Source organism: Oncorhynchus clarkii, chromosome 13 (assembly GCF_045791955.1).
Source record: "Oncorhynchus clarkii lewisi isolate Uvic-CL-2024 chromosome 13, UVic_Ocla_1.0, whole genome shotgun sequence".
NCBI lineage: Eukaryota > Metazoa > Chordata > Actinopteri > Salmoniformes > Salmonidae > Oncorhynchus > Oncorhynchus clarkii.
In genome coordinates this window covers 26,498,813-26,523,479 of record NC_092159.1, presented here as the reverse complement: position 1 = coordinate 26,523,479, position 24,667 = coordinate 26,498,813, and the positions used below count along the sequence as shown (strand labels likewise).

Genomic DNA, 24,667 nt, shown 5'->3' with positions numbered 1-24,667 from the left:
TCTTACTCTTTCAAATGACTGCTCGACTTGTTGACTGCTCGATTCACACAGCAGACATTGGCTGCAGACCAAACACTTAAAATACATACCCTATCCCCTCAGCCCTCAAATTAAGTGGACAATTCTGATGACGTATCATGACGTCTTGCAAGGCGAGGGAGGAAGGAATGATGGACCGACCCTTGCCCTCCCTCCCATATTTGTGCAATATACAACTGATTGTTGTCCTATGGACAGAGTCTCCCACCTCAGCTGTAGATCTCTGCAATTCATCCAGAGTGATCATGGGCCTCTTGGCTGCATCTCTGATCAGTCTTCTCCTTGTATGAGCTGAAAGTTTAGAAGGACGGCCAGGTCTTGGTAGATTTGCAGTGGTCTGATACTCCTTCCATTTCAATATTATCGCTTGCACAGTGCTCCTTGGGATGTTTAAAGCTTGGGAAATCTTTTTGTGTCCAAATCCGGCTTTAAACTTCTTCACAACAGTATCTCGGACCTGCCTGGTGTGTTCCTTGTTCTTCATGATGCTCTCTGCGCTTTTAACGGACCTCTGAGACTATCACAGTGCAGGTGCATTTATACGAAGACTTGATTACACACAGGTGGATTGTATTTATCATCATTAGTCATTTAGGTCAACATTGGAACATTCAGAGATCCTCACTGAACTTCTGGAGAGAGTTTGCTGCACTGAAAGTAAAGGGGCTGAATAATTTTGCACGCCCAATTTTTCAGTTTTTGATTTGTTAAAAAAGTTTGAAATATCCAATAAATGTCGTTCCACTTCATGATTGTGTCCCACTTGTTGTTGATTCTTCACAAAAAAATACAGTTTTATATCTTTATGTTTGAAGCCTGAAATGTGGCAAAAGGTCACAAAGTTCAAGGGGGCCGAATACTTTCGCAAGGCACTGTAGATATTCCATAAACAATCAGCTGTTGATAGGAAGGAACGGGGCCATTGTCTCAAATGTTATGTCGTCATTTGTTTATTGGTAAAATGATTTGGCCTTGGGTTGTCTCCAGGCTGCATGGTGGACTTCGCCTTTCTGATTGACGGCAGCAGGAACGTGGGTGGGCGATGCTTCATATCAAGAAATACTTCCTGTTCGAGGTGTTACGGGTTATCAATGTGGGCGTGTCTGGAGCCATAATGGGCGTCGTTCAGTACGGGTAACTGAAATACCCAGCTTCGCGCAACTGAACTCGATTACAGGGCTGCAATCACTATAATTACTACAGTATTAGGCTGTAGGTATAAGTCACAGTGGCATCTATACAGGAAAATCGGGAGAGAAATGTTAAGTATCTCAAAATATTCTTTGTCCCCCCACCCACTGGGCTGATTACAAACAGTATTTTGAACTCTAAATGGATATATCTGACTAGCCACTGTTATAAGTACAGTATAAACCTATTACCTTTATGAGGTATAAGAGAGAGAAATGGAGCCTGATGGGCAGAAAGGAGAAGAAAAAGAGGGAAGAAAAAGGAATTGGACAAAATACTGGGATAGAGGGCAAGAGGGGGGATTGCTAAAGTGGTTGGAGAAAGGAGGACAGGAAAATAACAGAATAAGATGGGGCAGAAGAAAGACTAAAAGAGGTAGTGCTGGTTTGCAGCTGACAGACAGGCACTACTAATGCATCCCAAATGGCACCTTATTCTTTACATAACGTTAGTGCACTGCTTTTGACCAGAGCCCTATGTGCCCTGGTCAAAAGTAGTGCACTACGTAGTGAATAGGGTGCCTTTTGGGAAGCACACTAGGCCACTCATCCATCTCCTAGGCTTTGATTGGGTGTCAACGTGTCAAAGCTAACCGAAAATGGACTAAGGTGAGGTGCTCCCATGTAGTCTACAAACTTCTCGTAATCACCACAGCACTACTCCCCTTAGGGCTGTCAAACAGACTTCAAACAGACCCATATGGGCCCTGGTCAAAAGTAGAGCACTACACAGGGAATAGGGTGCCATTTGGGACACACTCCGGGCCTCCTCCTTCACCGTCATGTTTAATGAACATCCTGTGAGAGAGAGACATTTTTGACAGATGTAGTGATGGATAATGATGGAGAGAGGGGGGGAGAGATAAATGATCTTTTGTTGTCACCACCAGACCTACTGCGCTGCCTCCCTTTTCCCCTCTACTAGAAGAGAACAAGAGAAATGTAAGAACAAGATATTGGTTGACGTGGTCATTAGGACATGCGTTCATGTAAACAAAGTAACTTACCCATCTGTAGTCCTGTGTGGCTCAGTTGGTAGAGCATGGCGCTTGCAACGCCAGGGTTGTGGGTTTGATTCCCACGGGGGACCAGTATGAAAAATGTAAATGTCAACACTGACAGTGATCCATTTTTTTCAATAACATCCTGGTGTTGCCAGCACCATGGTCTAACCTACTCAGCCATCGTGCAATGTAAGACACAGTATTTTAATTGATTCATTATTATAGGTAGGCGTTATTAGCTCGGTTCAAATACAGTACAGGTGTGTTTTCCCCAGTGTCAGTTTGGACTGAAGGCACATCTCAACCCCAGGGATCTTCAATCGGGCTCCCGAGTGACGCAGCGGTCTAAGGCACTGCATCTCAGTGCTTGAGGTGTCACTACAGACACCCTGGTTTGAATCCAGACTGCATCACAACTGGCTGTGATTGGGAGTCCCATAGGGTGGCGCACAATTGGCCCAGCAGCGTCCGGGTTTGGCCGGTGTAGGCCGTTATTGTAAATAAGAATCTGTTCTTAACTGACTTAGTTAAAAGGTTAAATAAAGGTTAAATAAATACAAATTTAAAAAATGTAAAGGCGCTATAGAGCGTATCATCCAAAAAGGGGGTCACTCCAATGTGGGTGAGTTGCCACATACAGGATTTTAAATGACTTATTTGTCAATTAAAATATATAAAGCTGCTCCAGGCAGAGACAACAATACATGCATAAAAATGATCGAAGATAACCTTGATAAAGCTGAAAGGCATATTTTCCTTGTGTGCAACAGGATGGCAGGCTGGCAAGGTTGACACTCATTGCAATTTAGAAAAACAACAACATAAATAGTATGGTTTGGGTGGGATGACTTTCCAGGGATTAGACACCATATGTTTCTTGCAGGAATGCCTTGTAAGATTTGTGTAATCCTCCAAACGTTGTTTACTTTGTGAAACAGAGATGGTTGACTTATCAGAGAAACCTTCGATTAAATAACAGCCTTAATCTAAACAAAGAGGCCTCCTTCATCTGCACTTACCGGGAAAAAAACACATGAGAATCGCTTAAAAACATATTGAAAACAAAACATTGAAAAACGACAATCAAAAGGAATGTACATAACACTATTGTAGATCTACATAAAAATCATATAATACACATTCACACATTAAGATCCATGAGTGACACCAAGCCGGGAGCCGGGGGAGTTGAATTGTCTTCAAGCTCATCCCTTCACAGTATTGCGTTTACATTTTTGTTGCCTCTCCAACACTCCCTGCTGTTTTAGCTAATGACTGAACTAAGATTCCTTCCAAGATAAGCAGCCGCATTAAATTGAAAATTGGAGCAAAAATACTTGTTGCTCCTGTACTGCTTGCCGTGTGGTAGCAGAGAGAACAATCTATGGGTGACTGGAGTATTTGACAATTTATTGGGCATTTCTCTGACACCGCCTAGTATATAGTTCCCAGATGGCAGGAAGCTTGGCCCCAGGCTGCACACGCACTACCCTCTGTAGCACCTTACAGTCGGATGCCCAGCAGTTGCCAAACCAAGCCGTTATGCAACCGGTCAGGACGCTCTCGATGGGTGCAGCTGTAGCAATGTTTGAGGATCTGGGGACACATGACAAATCTTTTCAGTCTCCTGAGGGGGAAAAGGTGTTGTCGTGCCCTCTTCACGACTTTCTTGGTTTGTTTGGACCATGAAATATTGTTGGTGATGTGGACACTAAGGAACGTGAAACTCTTGACCCGCTCCACTACAGCTCTGTCAATGTGAATGGCGGCGTGTTCCTGCCTCCTTTTCCTGTAGTTCATGATCAAATCCTGTGTCTTGCACACGTTGAGGAAGAGGTTGTTGTCCTGGTACCACAATTCCAGGTCTCTGACCTCGTCTCTATAGGCTGCATCATTGTTGTCGGTCACTGTTGTGTCAACAGCAAACTTAATGTTGGTGTTAGAGTGAGGGGCTGAGGGGCTCCCGTGTTGAGGATTAGCTTGGCAGATGTGTTGTTGCCTACCCTTGCCAACTGGGGCGGCCCGTCAGGAAGTCCAGGATCCAGTTGCAGAGGGAGGTGTTTAGTCCCAGGGTCCTTAGCTTAGTGATAAGCTTTGTGGGCACTATGGTGTTGAACGCTGAGCTGTAGTCAATAAACAGCATTCTCAAATAGGTCTTCCTTTTGTCCAGGTGGGAAAGGGCAGTGTGGAGTGCCGTTGAGATTGCGTCATCTGTGGATTTGTTGGGGCGGTATGCGAATTGGAGTGGGTCTAGGGTTTCCAGGATGATGGTGTTGATGTGAGCTATGACCAGCCTTTCAAAGCACTTCATGGCTACCGACGTGAGATCTACGGGGTGGTAGTGATTTAGGCAGGTTATTTTTGCTTTAATGGGCACAGGGACTATGGTGATCTGCTTGAAACATGTAGGTATTACAGACTTGGTCAGGAAGAGGTTAAAAATGTCAGTGAAGGCACTTGCCAGTTGGTCCGCGCATGCTCTGATTACACGTCCTGGTAATTCGTCTGGCCGCGCTGCCTTGTGAATGTTGACCTGTTTAAAGGTCTTGCTCACATCAGCTACGGAGAGTGTGATCACACAGTCTTCCGGAACAGCTGGTGCTCTCATGTATGCTTCTGTGTTGCTTTCCTCAAAGCGAGCATCAAAGGCATTTAGCTTGTCTGGTAGGCTTGTGTCACTGGGAGGCTCGGTGGGTTTCCCTTTGTAGTCCGTAATAGTTTTCAAGACCTGCCACATCCGACGAGCGTCGGAGCCGATGTAGTAGGTTTCAAACTTAGTCTTGTATTGACACTGCCTGTTTGATGGTTCATCTGAAGACATAGCGGGATTTCTTATAAGTGTCTGGATTAGTGTCCCGCTCCTTGAAAGCGGCAGCTCTAGCCTTTAGTTCAGTGCACTTATTGATGAAGCAGGTGACTGAGGTGGTATACTACTCAATATCATTGGATGAATCCCAGAACACACTCCAGTCTGCGCTAGCAAAATAGTCCTGTAGCATAGCATCCTCGTCATCTGACCACTTCCGTATTGAGTGAGTCACTTGTTCTTTCTGGTTTAGTTTTTGCTTGTAAGCAGGAATCTGGAGAATATAATTATGGTCAGATTTGCCAAATGGAGGGTGGGGGAGAGCTTTGTATGTGTCTCTGTGTGTAGAGTAAAGGTGGTTAAAAAATGTTTCCCTCTGGTTGCACGTGACAGGCTGGTAGAAATGAGGTAAAACAGATTGAATTTTTCCTGCATTAAATTTCCATGCCACTAGGAGTGCCACTTCTAAATGTGCATTTTCTTGTTTGCTTTTGGACTTATACAGCTCATTGAGTGTGGTCTTAGTGCCAGCATCGGTTTGTGGTGGTAAATAGACGGCTACGAAAAGTATAGATGAAAACTCTCTTGGTAGATAGTGTGGTTTACAGCTTACCATGAGGTACTCTACCTTAGGCGAGCAATACCTCAAGACTTCCTTAATATTAGACATTGCGTACCAGTTGTTATTTACAAAGACACACACCCCAGCCCTTGTTTTACCAGACGTAGCTGTTCTGTCCTGCCGATGTATATATTCCGTTGTCGCCGTTCAGCCACGACTAAGGGGGAAACATACGACATTACAGTTTTTAATGCTCCATCGGTAGGAGTCTCGAATGGAGATCATCCAGTTTATTCTCCAGTGATTGCACGTTGTCCAATAAATTACCAATATTAACAGAATACTCGCTCATTGACTGTTCCTGGGACTACCTGAAACAGGGAGGGACTACCTGGACTTGTTCAATAAGAAACGCACATTTTCGTTTTCCCGTAGATAAAAAAACAGTTTTATCGTATCCTAATAAACAAGTCAATGTTGTCCCAGGCAAGGCCTTGGCCCACATTAATGAGCGCTACTTTACATACAGCAATGGTAATCGGGGACACCTGGAGGAAGGCTTGCCTGGGAGTCAGGTGTCAATGCGTTCCTGGGAATCGTGGCTGGACGACTGCGAGAGACCGGACATGGCAGAGGCTGTCCTTCAGGTCAAGGTAAGACGTCAAAATGGGTCACAGGCTCTGTTCCAATGCTTTTATAACTTCCTAAACCTTTTTGAGGTTGCCACTGATCTCTATAGGGTTGGGTCAATGAAGCAAGGCAACAGTGTCATTGCTTTCACCAATCCAACTGTGCACTCCATTAATCTCTACACAATTTTCCATCATTTTTGATGAGGAATCTTTCAGTTTATGATTTCAAACATCAGTTAAACACACTTTAACTGACAACCTCCGTGTTCTCCTTTATCCTCCTTTGTATTTTTCCCATCCTCAGGTGGTGTCGGCCCGGCGTCTTCTCCCTGCCCGTTGTCAGTTGGTTATCCTTAGTCTCCACCGCGCTGCCCCTAGTGGAATGCGTGTTCCACACCTTGCCTGGTGAGCGGCCACACCTGCCTCAGTGCCCACGACCTCATCTCCTATTGGATGACTCCAGCAGTATGGGCACCGCCCACTTCGACACCCTACTCAAGTTTGTCACCAATATTACGTCGACGTTCGACATCTACCATGGACACACGTGTGTCGTTAGTGTAGTATACATATGAGCAGAGGTTGGAGATAGGCCTTGGGGCATATGGTGGAAAGGAGGAGCTGTTGGACACCATTTTGGGGATAAGCTACTGGAGCGGGGGGACCATGGTAGTTATCACTGACGGCGTTCATATGACAACGTCAGGTCCCCTGCTCTGGCCACTCAACAGTTAGGTAAGCAAGGTGGGGAGGGAGGGTCAAGAGGGGATTGGCTGAGAGGGAACAATGGGGGGTGGAAAATAATTGTAGCAGGGCAGAGAGGCCCTATTTGAAGACTTTGAAAATACACCTCTCCTTCATTTTTAAGGTTGAGTGAATGAAAGCAAGGTTTCACTTTCCACATTATTGCTTTCATCTATTTAAATCAGGTCAGGGACTACCTTGACGGAGAATGGATTCATTTGAATGGAAGTACTTGAATGGAGAAAGAAACTGATATATGGTGTGTGTATTGTGTGTGTGAACAGGTGTAATTGCCTACTCCATTGGTTTTGCTTGTGCTTCCCAGGAGCAGCTAGAAGACATAGCCAGCGAGCCAGTCAAGGAGCACTTGTTCTTCATGGAGGACTTTGATGACCTCCATAAGCTGGTGCCCAATATCGTACAGAACATCTGTTAAGAGTTCAACTCACAGCCTCAAAACTGAACCCTTAAATAGAACACACAAAAACAACAGTCAGCCGAGTGCCTCTGACCAGAATATCAGACCAGGTAGCATTTTCTGGTCATCTTCTAATGACTCTACATGTTAATTTGCTTAGAAAACAGGCACTGTTGATTGATTGATGGAACGGCCCCTAATGCGCTCGGCTGAGCATCCTTCTGGTGTGTGTGGTCTCTTACACACTGGGAGAAGTACTACATTGTCAACAAATGATACTTATGCACATACCAGTTTATGTATTTAAAAAATATACATCTTAGATTTATTTATAAAATACTGTATGTTAAAAAAAATATTGTTAGGACTTTTGCAAGGTATAAACATTGCAATTGGATTACAATTAATATGTAATATGGGGTACATTAAATATTAATCAAATACAAATATATTTTCCTATACACTTGAATGGAAAATGTGTGATAATGTTGAATCAATGAAATGCATTATTCTACAGGTGGGAAACAAATACTACATTACCAGTATGATATACAACATATTCCTTTATTGTTGTTATTGATAAATCTGTCAATCTCCCATCTGAGAAAAAATACAATACATCATGAAAAAAGAATAAACTATAACGACAATAATTATATGTACTGTATGTACAGTCCAATTAGCATATTTATCAAATTCACATCTTAAAAGAATTCTCTATACAACTGGAGGTTAAAAGGGGAATTACTTTTGATTTACAATTGGCAAACTTGGTTTCGCCCAGGACTTGTTTATTTTCCCATTGGTTATTAATAGGTTCTTTGTTTTGTGTGATCTCTTCTCATTCACTTTGTATTGCTCGTAAGCAACACCCCCTGCTGCTCAGAATGGACAAGTGAATTTGACGCATATATGAGTCACTATTTAGACTAGAGCATTCTGCTTTAACACTATCACAGTACAATAATTCTTTGTTCAAATCCTAGTTCTTGTCCGACTCCTGGTTCTGGAGGACCACTGTTTGCTTGGTTATTATTATTATTCCAATTGACGACAGTATGCAGTCATGATAGACACACCGTCTCAAAAACGACAGCTCAATCAAACTGATTTGGAGAAGACTAGTATTTAAAAGTTGTTCTCTACGACCAAAAACATACAAACAAAACACTAGCCTATGGTCAGCCCTCATTATTCTGTCATGGACATACCCATTAAAAGACATGAAATGAGAGCCAACCTTCTGAAATATGGTTCTTCCACATTGTGAGCAGCAGGGGGCCCTATACCAACTCCTCTTTTGTTCAACTACTCAGTGTTGTGATGAGACTACTGTACGTTTACCACGACAAGGGCACCATACATACTGACACCATTTCACATCACCATGTTTAGCCACTCAATATACTGTGTTAATAAATATATTTTTTTTATACTTTAACTGTACACGTTTTTGTTCTCTCCCTTACATTGTCTAAAATTACCTGACACCAAAGTAAATAAAAAAAGATCTTTGTACAACGCAAGCACACCAAATTCCCCACAGATTTTGATCCATCCTCGTCATTCAACAGTCCTTATTTTAGACCAAAGCATTTGGTAGATAGCGAAATCCTAATCTCTCACTGTTCAACTGCAGATGAGACAACTTGGAGAATAAATGACTAAATCTGTCTTGTTTTGTAGTGCTCACAACCAAAGGCATCACTTTTGATAAGACCGGCAAATCTCCAACCATTCCACTACAAAAAAAACAAAGTACACAAATCCCAAGGAATAACTCCTAAATGTTCAAGTAAAACAGAAAATATTATTTAAAAAAATATCTACCTGTATTTAACAAGGATTTACCTTTTTCACCAACCATGTATAGTAAATAAAAAAACTAGTAATTGCTCAAAATAATTAGACAAAATTCTATTTTCAAACAGTTATTACATAAAGCATTTACCCTGCTTTCTGACCAGTGCTGGTCATATCGCCTAAACACAGTTGAGTACTAAGAGACCTCAGTTCTGCAGTCAAAATGGGAGCCAAGGGGCTAACTCAGCACAGTGGCAAGCAGGATATCTATGAAGAATCTACCTTAGCAGTCATAGCTAACTTGGCATTAGCATTAACTTAGCATTAGAAAAAGAGCTAACTTAGCATTCATTATAAGCTGAAAGAGCCAATTTAGCAGTTGCAGGAAACTTCACATCTGCAGGCTCTCTGTGAAGCATCTTGTCATTGTAAGACAATACTTGGTTGATTATTTTGGCTTAAATGACACAGAGGCATAAATACACAGCTCAAATGAAAAAAACAATCAAATGAATAATTGTTTCACTGCAAACCATTTTCAGTGCAGTTTGTCTGGTTCAACTATAAATGCATGATAAAGCAGCATGTATTCAAATTAGGTCAAACCACAAAATTGATCAATCAATTCTGTTAAATTGTGAAACAAAGTTTGAGAAATTGATCTACTGCTAGCAAACTGTCACAGGCCAGTTCTTGTTAAGAGTTAACGCTTCTACTTATATTGCTACAGTACATTACAATGTTGCTGTCCTATTTACGTAAAGAATGGAACATCCAAACACCAAATAGGCACTCCTTGTACCTAGGAGAACTGAAGCATAAAAGCATTTACAATTTAATTGGAAACTAAATTAAGTTTAAGAAAGGATGTGGCCTGGTTAAGTCAGTGTTTTGGCTGTGTACAGGCAATTCAGATCTGGACACTGATTCAACACCGAAGCAAAGCAAGCTGGAATACAAGGACGGCTTCTCACTTAGGTGACAGATTTATATGGGCTAATATGTAGGAATTTTGTTAGCACAGTTTCATTAAACAATTCAATTATTTTCATGGGGTTGGCTTTTCAAGATAACGCAAAACAAGTATGTGGACAATAGGCACTACTTAAAAAGCTACATTTGTACTTGTTTAAGAGATGAAATAATGGAGTAATTTCCAATTGGTTGTGATTACATACAAAACCACATTGACATGTAAAAAGAAAGGCTATAATAAATCACACACCAAGGAAATGCAGCCTCTTGGCCTTTACTTCAACTTCAAACTGACTTTCAGGTTACTTTAAACTTCTTTTCAATTTTTCTTTTTTAGGGGGACTCCAGTTCTGCACACTACTGTATATTTCAGTGGATTGGAGGGCATTGTGGATCCCAACTCCCTCGTTCAATAATTGAAACAGTACTGTGACATTGACCACTAGCCATACATATGCTGTGTACATCCGATTAAAATAATTATTTTCAAACATAGTTTTATGGATCAAATGGAATAGACAATGTCCAGTGCTATGTTGGACAATAAATTATAACTTGTTGTTGAACGCCCTGCCCACTCCTACACTGCACACAAACTGTAAAATCTCCTACGTTGCACACAAACTGTAAAATAACGTTGTTTGCAAGACTGACAAAAAAGGCACATTTTCATGAAATCTTTGAAAATGATGACATTGAAGACACAGGCAGTCTTTAGGGGTGGCTGGGGTGGGGTGGGGGTGCAGAATATGAGTCTTGTGTTTCTGTTAGTTAGGAAACAAATGCAATGTTTCTAAATGAGAGTACAGGTCTTGAGAATTTCCTGGATATCCACTTGGTCTTTGACCACTGGTCTCCTCCTGGTTTGGCTGTAGCACCCAGGCCCGCCCGGGTTAGCTGGGGAGTGTGTGTGTAGGACAGGAAGTATATGGTGGAAGGATAGTAGCCGCCTTCTCTCAAAACGTTCACCCCTTTCAGCCTTCAAACCATCAGGTGTCTAACCTTCACTCTAGACTGCCACTGGTTGAGACTCAGACACCAGTGGCTAGTTACCCATTCACCTCACTACATTTCCTTCCACACTGCCTTGGAGTTGGGCTCCAACTTCCATCTCTCCCTTCAGTTACACCACACCTAATCCCCTTTTTTATGGTCCTTCGAGCCGGACGCAGCTGTTAGCCATTGGGATTTGCAGTCATACGAAGACCTTGGCAAGCGCGTCGGCCCCGGCGCTGCCGATGTAGCACTTGGTGGGGTGGAACGCCACGTCGTGGATGGCCTCGTCCGACTTCTTGCGGTGCGCTGTGAACTCCTGGATGCACGTCTTGCTCTCCATGTTCCACAGGCGGATGGAGCAGTCGTGGCCTAACACGGTGGAGGATGGCGAGAATAAAAATGTAAAGAAATAGGGAGGTAGAGTGAGAGAAAGATAGAGAGATGTTACAATTATACAACTGCCTTTTAGTGAAAGTTTCCACAAGAAAGATCCAAGGGGGCTTCCGTTTCCGTACTCAGATATTATATTTGCCACACTGTCAGTTTGTATCTCCAGTTATGCAAGGAACAATATTGCTGTAATTACATGAAACGCTAACCAACAAAACACTAGTACTTCTCTGTTTCCAGATAAATACTTACTGCCAGACATCAGGTACAAGCCGTTGGGATCCACAGCTAAACTGGTGACTGCGTCCAGGTGGGCTACCATGGAGTGAATACATTTCCCTGTAATAGGAACCCAGAATGAGTACAAAATCAATGTCCTCAATGTTGTATTTATACCAACTGTTATAAGTACACTTTATACTGTGACAAAATGTGTTTGTCTTACTATGTGTACATTTAATTTTCATTCTAGCTGGAATGTCGATTCAAACTGGCCGCTGTCTATCTCACCTGTGTTGTTGTCGAAGAACTGGATGTGTCGGTCCTCCTGGGCCGTGATGGTGATGGGCAGAGTGGGGTGACTCAGCACCTTGTTGATCTTGCACGGGGCTTCTGTGTGTTCGGGGTGGATGTGAAAAGACAGGAAACTCAACTGAACATTGCCGATTAGCCTTTCTCATTTACATGTAGTCATTTGTCAGAACAACATGATAAATGGGAGTTATAACTCAAGACAAAATTATTCAAAAGTAGGGAGTTGAACATCCACAGAGCTATAATATAATTGGTGGGTACTAGGGTTATATTGCAGACTGTGCTGATATACCAGCTGCTCTGCCCTGTTGCTAATAAAACAAAGAAATATGCTAAGGAAGCTTTCTGAAGCGAGTACACCAACAAAATAAGAGTATGACTTTTAATGCATAAAAATAAAACATTTATGTTGTGACAAGAGGGGTAAAGGGAGTTGACAGGGAGAATACAAGAAAATAGGTAGTGAGCGCATATCGCACTCAAATACTGTCTTTCGAGTTACAAATCCATATAGTCACGGTGTAGAAATGGCAGCGGAATTTACCGGGCTCTCCAGTCTGGTCCAGCTTGAGGATCAGCTGCCGCGTCTCCATGTTGAAGAGTCCGATCTCCCCCGTGCTGAACGACGTCACCATGTGGGCCGACTCACTGCACACCAGGTCCACTGACGTGGGGACGCCCAGTTCTGAAACAGACAGAGTTGAAAAGGTTATGAGCTGATCCTAGAGCAGTGGTTCTGCTGCAGGGGGCAGGATTTGCTTGTGGTGACCACAGTCCTAGGTCAGACATTCTTTTGCATTGAGTAACTCTTTATGGAGCTAATTCTTGATCAGTTTTACCTCTGAATCCAATAAAGGTAGAGGTGGAGAGGTTAGGGTTTGGCTGTGGGTCACCTGGTCTGTCCTAGGTCAGACCTCTTTTTGGGGCAGGTAGTGTTCTGAATTGACTCAGAGGTTCCCAAACTTTATTGACCCACGACCACATATTGACATCAAAAATGTTTTGCGACCCCCACAATGTAAAAAAAGTTATGCAATCAATGGCCAATGCTTACTTTTAAAAATTGGGACTATGACAGTCTAATTACAAATCAGTCACAGTATTTTTGACAGTATTTCAATACGAAGACAGTATGGTTTGACGTAACTGAAATGCATCAGAAATGTATTGGGAAGTTCAGAAGACCATCAAGCAATAATGTTGTATGATCTTCTGTGTAGAAAGGTCTCTGACCTCCCTATAGGCTGTCTCATCGTTGTCGGTGATTTAGGCCTACCACTGTTGTGTCTTCGGCAAATGATGGTGTTGGAGTCGTGCCTGGCCATGCAGTCATGACTGAACAGGGAGTACAGGAGGGGACTGAGCACGCACCACTGGGGTGTTGAGGATCAGCGTGGAGGATGTGTTGTTACCTACCCTTACCACCTGGGGGCGACCCGTCAGGAAGTCCAGGATCTAGTTGCAGAGGGGGGTGTATGGTCCCAGGGTCCTTAGCTTAGTGATGAACTTTAAGTGCATTATGGTGTTGAACGGTGAGCTGTAGTCAATGAATAGCATTCTCACATAGATGTTCCTTTTGTCCAGGTGTGAAAGGGCTGTGTGGATCTGTTGGGGCGGTATGCAAATTGGAGTGAGTCTAGGGATAATGGTGTTGATGTGAGCAGCCTTTCAAAGCACTTCATGGCTACAGACGTGAGTGCTACAGGTCGGTAGTCATTTAGGCAGGTTACCTTAGTGTTCTTGGGCACATGGACTATGGTGGTCTGCTTGAAACATGTTGGTTTTACAGACTCAGTCAGGGAGAGGTTGAAAATGTTAGTGAAGACACTTGCCAGTTGGTCAGCGCATGCTCGGAGTCCTGGAAATCCGTCTGGACCTGCGGCCTTGTGAATGCTGACCTGTTTAAAGGACTTACATCGGCTACGGTGTGCGTGATCACACAGTCATCCAGAACAGCTGATGCTCTCATGCATGTTTCAATGTTACTTTCCTCGAAGCAAGAGTAGAAGTAATTTAGCTCGTCTGGTAGGCTCGTGTCATTGGGCAGTTCGCGGCTGTGCTTCCGTTTGTAGTCTGTAATATTTCGCAAGCCCTGCCACATCCGACAAGTGTCGGAGCTGGTGTAGTATGATTCAATCTTAGTCCTGCATTGACGCTTTGCCTGTTTGATAGTTCGTCGGAAGGCATAGCGGGAGTTCTTATAAACTTCCGGGTTAAAGTCCTGCTCCTTGAAAGTGGCTGCTCTACCATTTAGCTCATTGCGAATGTTGCCTGTAAGCTACGGCTTCTGGTTGGGGTATGTACGTACAGTCACTGTGGGGACGACGACATCTATGCACTGATTGATGAAGCCAGTGACTGATGTGGTGTACTCCTCAATGCCATCGGAAGAATCCCGGAACATATTCCAGTCTGTGCAAGCAAAACAGTCCTGTAGCTTAGCATCTGCTTCATCTGACCACTTTCTTACGGACCGGGTCACTGGTGCTTCCTGCTTTAGTTTTTGCTTGTAAGCATGAATCAGAAGGATAGAATTATGGTCAGATGTGTCAATTGGAGGGCGAGGGAGAGCTTTGTACACATCTCTTAGTGTGGAGTAAAGGTGGTCTAGAGTTTTTTCCCCTCTGGTTGCACATTTAACATGCTGATAGAAATGAGGTAAAATGGATTTAAGTTTCCCTGCATTAAAGTCCCCGGCCACTAGGAGTGCCGCCTCTGAATGAGCATTTTCCTGTTTGCTTATGGCCGTATGCAGCTCAATGAGTGCGGTCTTAGTGCCAGCATCGGTTTGTGGTGGTAAATAGACAGCTACAAAGAATATAGATGTAAACTCTCTCGGTAGATAGTGTGGTCTACACCTTATCATGAGATACTCTACCTCAGGCGCGCAAAACCTTGCGATATCATGCATCAGCTGTTGTTTACAAATATACATAGACCGCCACCCCTTGTCTTACCAGAGGCTGCTGTTCTATCCTGCCGATACACTGTATAACTCCCCAGCTATATGTTATTAATTTCATTGTTCAGCCACGACTCGATGAAACATAAGATATTACAGTTTTTAATGTCCCGTTGGTAGGATATACGTGCTTGTAGTTCATCCTCTTTATTATCTGGCCAATAGTACCAATGGCAAAGGCAGATTAGCTACTCGTAGCCGGATCCTTACAAAGCACCCCGATCTCCTTCTGCGATATCTCCGTCTCTTTCTCCTGTGAATGACGGGGATGAGGGCCTTGTCGGGTGTCTGGAGTAAATCCCTCTCGTCCGACTCATTCAAGAAAAATGATTTGTCCAGTTCAAGGTGAGTAATCACTGTTCTGATGTCCAGAAGCTCTTTCCAGTCATAAGAGTCGGTAGCAGCAACATTGGGTACAAAATAAGTTACAAACAATGTGAAATATATTTTTTAAATAGCACGGTTGGTTAAGAGCCCATAAAACGGCAGCCATCCCCTCCGGTGCCATCTTCATCATGGTGTCGCGACCCCCAGTTTGGGAAACCCTGGAGTAACTCTATGGGGCAGATTTTAGGTCATTGTATATTTTATGAGCTGATCCTAGAGCAGTGGTTATGTGGGACAGTCCGTGTAAGAGGGTGAATTTGGTGTTTTGTAAGCTGATCCTAGAGCAGACGTTGTGGAACATTAAGTAAAATATGTGGCATCTGTTTTATGAACTGATCTTAGTGCAGTGTTTGTGTGGGACAGCCAATGTAAGTCTATTAGGGGATCATGTCGTCGATCTGATCTGCGTTCGGCACCTCACCTCCTTTCTCGTTGAAGATGGCGAGTGCGGGGGAGGTGTTGGCAGCGTTCCACAGGCGCACAGTGCCATCCCCGGAGCAGGAGAGCAGGCGCTGGTGGGCCGAGCTGTAGACCACTCCCCACACTGAGTCAGTGTGACCCAGCAGCGCACCCCGCAGCACCGAGGGCTCTATTGCAGGAAAGAGAGAGGGAGAGTTAAGAGAGAGAAGGAAGGAGAGTTATGAAGAGGAAGAGGTGGAGAATTAAGAGGTGGGGAGAGTTAAAAGGAGGGAGGGGAAAAGGAGAGAGGGAATGGTAGAGAACGAAAGATCATGTGGAGACAGGAAAAAAAAGAGTGAAAGAGGAGGATTAAAGGAATGTCAGATAGAGAGTTAGAAGAGCGATGTAGTGAAAGGGAAAATAGAGGTGGAGAGAGGAAGAGTAAAGTGATGAGAACAGTGAAGAAATGAAGAGATGAAGAGAATATGAAAAAAGAGAAAGAAGAGAGATGTACTAATAATCAGGGGTGTAGCTAAAGCAACTGGGGGAATACCATATGAGTCATAGGGGTCAATATTGGGGTTAGGGGTGTTCCAGCTCTGAATGGTTCCATCCACCCCCCCACTGAAGCACTGCTCCCCTGTGGAGCTCATGGTCACACACAACACAGCACCCCTACAGAAGACAGGAAAACTCATCTCATTATTAACTTCAACTTGTTTTGGGAAAACAAAACACTGCACTCCTACAGAAGAAAGTGGCAATACCTGTTACTACAAAATTCAACACTTGTTATTTTTCTCATTGCACTTTAGTAGCGTTTTACTTATGCAAAGATACAAAGTATGTGAATATGTACATTTGATGGTTTGTATGGAATACATTTGATAGAACAAATTATTCATGTCTACAAGAGTATCAGTCCAGCTGTCCAGTTATTAAAAAGGTTGGGTTATAGTGGATAGGGAAGATTACTCACCGATGGGCCCTGAAAGTATAGATGGGTTCCACATCTAGGGCAGCACACCTAGGAAGACAGACAGGGGACATAACTATCTTTGATGTACATATCCAACGAGCATACACAAACTAAAACCAAATGTCCCATAACAGCCATCAGAAATGTATAAGAAAAAGGCATACATTAGCTATCGATTGCCTTTTTACTATAGTGCTCTTAACAATTCCACATGACTCTTACCCCATTGAAAGTGACCAAGTTATCCACTTTCACTACTTAAGTACCTGCTTAAAAGCATAATGGTCTTTGACTGGGTCATATTCATTAGTGCACACCGAGAGTTTCTTTATTACTATGTATTGCTCTCATCTTGGTCAGGTCGTTATTGTAAAAGATAATGTGTTCTCAATTACTTACCTGGTTAAATGAAGGCAAACATTTTAATTGTTTGGGGTCTAGTAAATATGATCCAGGTGTTTGACTGACAGCAGGGTAGGCCTATGTGAACTCTTACTTCTTGGCGGGGGCGGTCTTCTGGAGGTTCCACAGTTTGAGGGTGTGGTCCTCGGAGGCAGTGACCAGGACGGGCTCCACGGGGTGGAAGGCCAGGCCCCGGATGGAGTCAAAGTGGCTCCGCAGCGTGAACTTGGGGTTCCACGTCTTCCGCAGCGCATCCTGACTGTTGGTCACCTGAGTAAAATGGCAAAGAGTATTGATGTCAGTTGGAGATTTGCAGACAGTTGTCCCCCATATGACAAACTCCTCCCTCTGCTCAAGCCATGTGGTTCCCTCTTGATTGTCGCTCCATCTGTTGGATGCTTGAAAGCCTCAAAATCACAGTCCCAACCTACTCTGTCATATAGCTGTTATTTGATTGTTTTTGTTTAGCTTTTTCAAGCAAGCAATATAGAAGATCTGAAAAATATTATTATTAGTATTCAAGCCTTAGTCCTGTACAATAATGTTTCAGAAGGTATAGCAAGCTAGGAGTCACTAGTTTCGTCTTATTTATTTCAATTTACAAAAAGACACTTACGTAGTCACAGCTGACTTAAGGTTGGTTCCTGTTTGTTATGCAAGTTCAGTGGTGCTATGCTCTTTACCAAGCCTCTAAATACAGTTGAAGTCCGAAGTTTACATTCACCTTAGCCAAATACATTTAAACCCAGTTTTTCCACAATTCCTGACATTTAATCTTAGTAAACCCCCGTCTTAGGTCAGTTAGGATCACCACATTTTAAAAATGTGAAATGTCAGAATAATAGTAGAGATAATGATTTATTTAAGCTTTTATTTCTTTCATCACATTCCCAGTGGGTCAGAAGTTTACATACACTCAATTAGTATTTGGTTGTATTGCCTTTAAAATGTTTACCTTGGGTCAAATAATTCAGGTAGCCTTCCATAAGCTTCCTACAAAACGGTGGGTGAATTTTGGCCCATTCCTCCAAACAGAGCTGGTGTAACTGAGACAAGTTTCTAGGCCTCCTTCCTTGTGCACGCCTTTTCAGTTCTGGCCACTCCAATACCTTGACTTTGTTGTCCTTAAGTCATTTTGCCACAACTTTGGAAGTATGCTTGGGGTCATTGTCCATTTGGAAGACCCATATGCGACCAAGCTTTAACTTCCTGACTGATGTCTTGAAATGTTGCTTCAATATATCCACATTATTTTCCTGCCTTATGATGCCATCTATGTTGTGAAGTATACCAGTCCCTCCTGCAGCAAAGCACCCCCACAACATGATGCTGCCACCCTCGTGCTTCACGGTTGGGATGGTGTTCTTCAGCTTGCTAGCCTCCCCCTTTTCCTCCAAACATAACGATGGTCATTATAGCCAAACAGCTATTTTTGTTTCATCAGACCAGAGTACATTTCTACAAAAAGTTCCATCTTTGTCCCCATGTGCATTTGCAAACTGTAGTCTGGCTTTTTTATGGCGGTTTTGGAGCAGTGGCTTTTTCCTTGCTGAGCGGCCTTTCAGGTTATGTCGATATAGGACTTGTTTTACTGTGGATATAGATACATTTGTAACTGTTTCCTCCAGCATCTTCACAAGGTCCTTTGCTGTCGTTCTGGGATTGATTTGCACTTTTCGCACCAATGTACGTTCATCTCTAGGAGACAGAACGTGTCTCCTTCCTGAGAGGTATGACGGCTGCGTGGTCCCATGGTGTTTATACTTGCGTACTATTGTTTGTACAGATGAACGTGGTACCTTCAAGCGTTTGGAAATAGCTCCCAAGGATGAACCAGACTTGTGGAGAACTACAATTTCTTGGCTGATTTCTTTTGATTTTCCCATGATGTCAAGCAAAGAGGCACTGAGTTTGAAGGTAGACCTTGAAATACATCCACAGGTACACCTCCAATTGACTCAAATTATGTCAATTAGCCTATCAGAAGCTTCTAAAGCCATCATTTTTGGGAATTTTCGAGCTGTTTAAATGCACAGTCAACCTAGCGTATGCAAACTTCTGACCCACTGCAATTGTGATACAGTGAATTATAAGTGAAATAATCTGTCTGTAAACAATTGTTGGAAAAATTACTTGTGTCATGCACAAAGTAGATGTCCTAACAGACTTGCCAAAACTAATTTGTTAACAAGAAATTTGTGGAGTGGTTGAAAAACGTGTTTTAATGACTCCAACCTAAGTGTATGTAAATTCCAACTTCAACTGTATGTACGCAAAGTGTCCCTTGTGCTTGACCACAGTAGATAGTCACTGCATATCCATTTCATTTCCTGCTTGTTAGAGCTGCAATATCTTAGTATGAAAGTTACCATACAAACTTTAAATGTTATCTAATGCACACAAATCCATGCCTATTTTGAGATCAGTGTCCATCCTAGAAATATAATTAGAACATTATGGTGTCCTCCCACACAGGGTCCAACTGAGGAATATAACAGTCTCTTCAATCCCAACCTCATTCTGCATGCTAGCTCTCTACAGCAATACAACAGCAGAGTTCATTTCGCATTCAATTGATCTGGAGTGTGTGTATGTGCACGCATGTGCCTCTGTGTGTGCACTCTTGCAGTAATGTGTATGCGTCTAGGCGGGTGTTTGTGTGTGTGTGTCAATAAACGCGAAAGTCAAAGCACATGCTAAATCAGACTAGCCTGTTTAAATATTGACATTTTGAAAGCTGGGGACCAGCCTCTTACATAAGCTTGGTTCAATTCTGTGGATTATTATTGACTTCAAGGCTTCTGTTTGCAGTTACACTCATTAGCTCAAAGCCTATGTATATAAGCACAGAGTTAATAAAGTAGGATAATGTATTATGCTCATAAACCTACACTACCAATCAGCTTGATCCCAATTTTTACGCATATTCCAGCACTCCGGGGTGAAGTTCCCTAGGATCAGTTTCTCTTCCCCCAATCCTAACCTTCATCATGACCAGGGAAAATGCTAAACTGAACCAAGATCAGTATAAACTTCACTCTCCTCCTACTCACTCACCTGGGGTTCATACAATACAGTAAACCTAGGGTTTTCTCACAGTGTACACTTCGTACGAGTCTTATCTGTCAATAACTGGCTCAGGCTTTGAAAAATAGGTTGGATCTTTAGATAAATACAGTGCATTCAGATCTCTTGACTTGTCCACATATTGTTACGTTACAACCTTATTCTAAATATATATATTTTTTTAATTCCATCAATCTACACACAATAGCCCATGATGACAATGCAAATTTTAGCAAATGTATAAAATAAAAAAACGAAATATACATTTACATAAGCATTCAAACCCTTTACTTGAAGCACCTTCGACAGCGATTACAGCATTGAGTCATCTTGGGTATGACGCTACAAGCTTGGCACACCTGTATTTGTGGGGTTTCTCCCATTCTTCTCTGCAGATCCTCTTTAGCTCTGTCAAGTTGGATGGGGAGCATCGCTGCACAGCTATTTTCAGGTCTCTCCAGAGATGTTTGATCGGGTTTAAGTCCGGGCTCTGGATGGGCCACTCAAGGACATTGAGGCTTGTCTCGAAGCCACTCCTGCATTGTCTTGGCTGTGTGCTTAAGGTCGTTGTTCTGTTGGAAGGTGAACCTGAGCACTCTGGAGCAGGTTTTCATCAAGGATCTCTCTGTACTTTGCTCCGTTCATCTTTCCCTTGATCCTGAATAGTCTCCCAGTCTCTGCCACATGATGCAATAATGTCTGAAAACCTGTTTTTGCTTTGTCATTATGGGGTAATGTGTAGATTGATGAGGACAAGTTATTTAATCCATTTTAGAAAAAGGCTGTAACGTAACAAAATGTGTAAAAAGTCAAGGTGTCTGAATACTTTCCGAATGCACTGTATATGCCATTCTACTTTGTGTTCCAGTTTGGAAGCTCAAAGTTTCTAAATCTAGCTAATCAATCAATCTTCTGCTACACGGCAATGTAAAGCAGTAGATGTTTGCTGCCCCGAGGGACCTAAGTGCTGAAAGAGTTGTCCGTGGGGCTCCACACTAGAGGTCGACCAATTAATCAGAACGGACGATTAATTCGGGCTGATTTCAAGTTTTCATAACAGTCGGAAATCTGTATTTTTGGGCGCCGATTTTTAAAATATTTATTTGTATACCTTTACTAGGCAAGTCAGTTAAGAACACATTCTTATTTTCAATGACGGCCTAGGAACGGTGGGTTAACTGCCTTGTTCAGGGGCAGATCGACAGATTTTCACCTCGTCAGCTCCGGGGATCCAATCTTACAGTTAACTAGTCCAACGCTCTAACCACCTGCCTCTCATTGCACTCCACGAGGAGCCTGCCTGTTACGCGAATGCAGTAGAAGCCAAGGTAAGTTGCTAGCTAGCATTAAACTTATCTTATAAAAAACTAATCACGCAGAGTCAGGGTATATGCAAACAGTTTGGGCTGCCTGGCTCATAGCAAACTAATTTGCCAGAATTTTACGGAATTATGACATAACATTGAAGGTTGTGCAATGTAACAAGAATATTTAGACTTAGGGATGCCACCCATTAGATAAAAAAAACAAATGGTTCCGTATTTCACTGAAATAAAGGTTTTCGAAATGATAGTTTCCGGATTCGACCATATTAATGACCAAAGGCTCGTATTTCTGTGTGTTATGTTATAATTAAGTCTATGATATGATAGAGCGGTCTGACTGAGCGATGGTAGGCAGCAGCAAGCTCGTAAGCATTCATTCAAACAGCACTTTTGTGCGTTTTACCAGCAGCTCTTCGTAAGCACAGCGCTGTTTATGACTTCAAGCCTATCAGCCTAATGGCTGGTGTAACCGATGTGAAATGGCTAGCTAGTTAGCTGGGTGTGCGCTAATAGCGTTTCAAACCACTCGCTCTGAGACTTGGAGTAGTTATTCCCCTTGCTCTGCAAGGGCCGCGGCTTTTGTGGAGTGATGTGTAACGCTGCTTTGAGTGTGGCTGTTGTCGATGTGTTCCTGGTTTGAGCCCAGGAAGGGACGAGGAGAGGGACGGAAGCTATACTGTTACACTGGCAATACTATAGTGCATAGGCAAGAACATCCAATAGTCAAAGGTATATGAAATACAAATGGTATAGAGAAATAGTCCTATAAATACTACATTGACTACAACCTAAAACCTCTTACCTTGGAATATTTAAGTCCCATGTTAAAAGGAACCACCAACTTTCGTTAGCTTTTTAACATAGCACATATTGCACGCTTTCTTCTCCAACACTTCGTTTTTGCATTATTTAAACCAAATTGAACATGTTTCATTATTTATTTGAGGCTAAATTGATTTTATTGATGTATTATATTAAGTTAAAATAAGTGTTCATTCAGTATTGTTGTAATTGTCATTATTACAAATATTTAGTTTATTTTTCTTTTTAAATCGGCATCGGCTTTTTTGGTCCTCCAATAATCGGTATCGGCGTTGAAAAATCATAATCAGTCGACCTCTACTCCACACACACACACACAGCAGAAAATGTAATATGTGAATGCTGATGCCCACTGTACGCACGCACACACACACACACCAGAAAATGTAATATGTGAATGCTTCTGCCCACTGTTTGGTGGTGGTGCCTTTGATGTGATTAGCTGAATGTTGTTGATTGCTATGTCCATTTTACTTAATTTTTTAATGATTGCTGTGGTCATGAAATGTAAATAAAATTCCCTTTGGGGCAAAAATGTGTGTTGTTTTTGTCATAATAAAAGGTTTTCATTCATTACTAGCTGCCTTGCCATTGCATCTGGCAGTGTTTGTTGGCCCGTGTAAGGAAGGACTGATGCCACACATGGTAGACCAGGCTGTCGGCTTTGTTGGCCACGGTCATGCTGCCAGCTCGCCCCCCTTACCCTCCCCTTCCTTCCTCATCCTCCGTTCCCCGCAGAGGTAGGTAATCATGTCGTAGGCCAGGCTGTCTGCCTCGTTGGTCACAGTGAGGTCTGCCAGCTTGCCCAGCCTCAGCTCACTCTCCCCTCAACCTCCCCATCCTCCCATAATCCCCCCAGAGGTGCTTACGTCGTAGGCCAGGCTGTCCGCCTCGTTGGCCACAGTGAGGCCGGCCAGCTCGCCCAGGCCTAGCTCGCTCTCCGCCGCCTCGTCCGGCCCCATGATGAACGACTTCCCTGACGTGGGCGGAAACGTCATGGCCTCCACTGGGATGGATGGATGGACAGTGAGATAGACGGACAGATAGACAGACAGACCAGGCAGAGGGACAGAGCCAGACAAACAAATTAAACAGGCAAATATACCAGACAAGTAAGTAGGGAAACATTTACAGACGGACAAAGGGACAAACAGAGAAGTCAAAACACTAAACGACTTCTACTGAAACATAACCATCATTGGTATTTGGGCCTATTAGATATTGTTCTGTCAATTTGTCAATTCAATTATTTACAGTCAATTATATATATTTGGAAACTGTGCATTCTGTAAATTCAAACCCTTTGGGGACAATTAAGCTCTCGTCTTACCTTCTTCGGGGTGGCCCACTTCGTGCTCGTTGAGCCTGGGGACGCTGGGCCGGGATGGCGGTGTCACGGGGGGCTGCATGGAGGGGAGATCCTCGGCGTCTCGCAGGTTGGCCAGCATATCCTGCAGTTTGGACCGATTAGGCCCTGGGATGAGAATGAGGAAGATGAGAAGAGGATCATGGAGAAGGAGTAGAGACAAAGAAGGAAAGGAGAGGGAGGAAGAGGAGAAGTAGTAGTGTACAGAGAGGATCAGGAAGAAACTGAGAAACTTTATAAGATTGAAGTTTAGTTTAGTTTATTAATTCAACCATTTCAAAAAATGGTTTCCATTGTGGTCCTCGAGACAAGATGGCTAGACAAGATCAAACACAGTATGGCAGTGAAATAATAAAACAAAAACAGAGAAGAAAAACATTATTTCATCATTCCAGTTACATCATAGGGGTTATTCATACAGGCACAGAAGATATCAAACATATTTTTACTTTATTTTTAAAGCTGCCCAGAGAGGACGTTGTTTTTATGGACAGAGGCAACTCATTCCAATCTGAGGCTCCGGTACACAAGAAAGTACCTTTCCCAGCATTACTCCTGAACCTGTATAAGCACACATCAGCAACACCTGATCTGGTGCTGTGATTATGTGCATTCCTAACACGGGGAAAGTAATCACTTAAATATCTGGGTGCAGAACCATAAATACTCCTGTAAACCAAACCTAGTCTAATCTGGGACACCCTAGCCTCAACAGGCAGCCAGTTTAGTTCCTGAAAGCAGCTCCTGCCTATGTGAGTACGTGGACTCACCTTCAATACTACCCCGATCAGCTTATTCTGGGCTATCTGGAGCTCCCCCTTCATAAGTTTAGATAAGCCCCCAAACCAGGAAGTACTAGCATAGTC

The 24,667-nt window shown here is 43.0% G+C and overlaps 1 protein-coding gene and 1 non-coding gene across 5 annotated transcripts in view; one reads left to right on the top strand and one right to left on the bottom strand.

The window, feature by feature from the left end:
- Positions 1-2,245: 2,245 nt before the first annotated feature.
- trnaa-ugc (transfer RNA alanine (anticodon UGC)) lies at positions 2,246-2,319 on the top strand. The gene has a single exon. It is a non-coding gene; the product is annotated as a tRNA-Ala (tRNA).
- Positions 2,320-7,940: 5,621 nt separating this feature from the next.
- Positions 7,941-24,667, bottom strand: part of LOC139424724 (striatin-like) — a 94,865-nt gene continuing 78,138 nt past the window's right edge. For 2 of the 4 annotated variants that reach the window (XM_071176823.1, XM_071176825.1), the window contains 10 exons: positions 23,766-23,909; positions 23,305-23,441; positions 17,317-17,492; positions 16,821-16,868; positions 16,395-16,516; positions 15,864-16,031; positions 12,638-12,778; positions 12,070-12,171; positions 11,812-11,898; positions 7,941-11,538 (listed from right to left, as the gene is read on the bottom strand). In XM_071176823.1, coding sequence (XP_071032924.1) covers positions 11,369-11,538; positions 11,812-11,898; positions 12,070-12,171; positions 12,638-12,778; positions 15,864-16,031; positions 16,395-16,516; positions 16,821-16,868; positions 17,317-17,492; positions 23,305-23,441; positions 23,766-23,909 — 1,295 coding nt within the window. In that variant the 3' untranslated portion in view covers positions 7,941-11,368. The remainder of the gene's footprint in view (positions 11,539-11,811; positions 11,899-12,069; positions 12,172-12,637; positions 12,779-15,863; positions 16,032-16,394; positions 16,517-16,820; positions 16,869-17,316; positions 17,493-23,304; positions 23,442-23,765; positions 23,910-24,667) is intronic. The other 2 variants (XM_071176824.1, XM_071176827.1) reach the window with 1 other exon arrangement.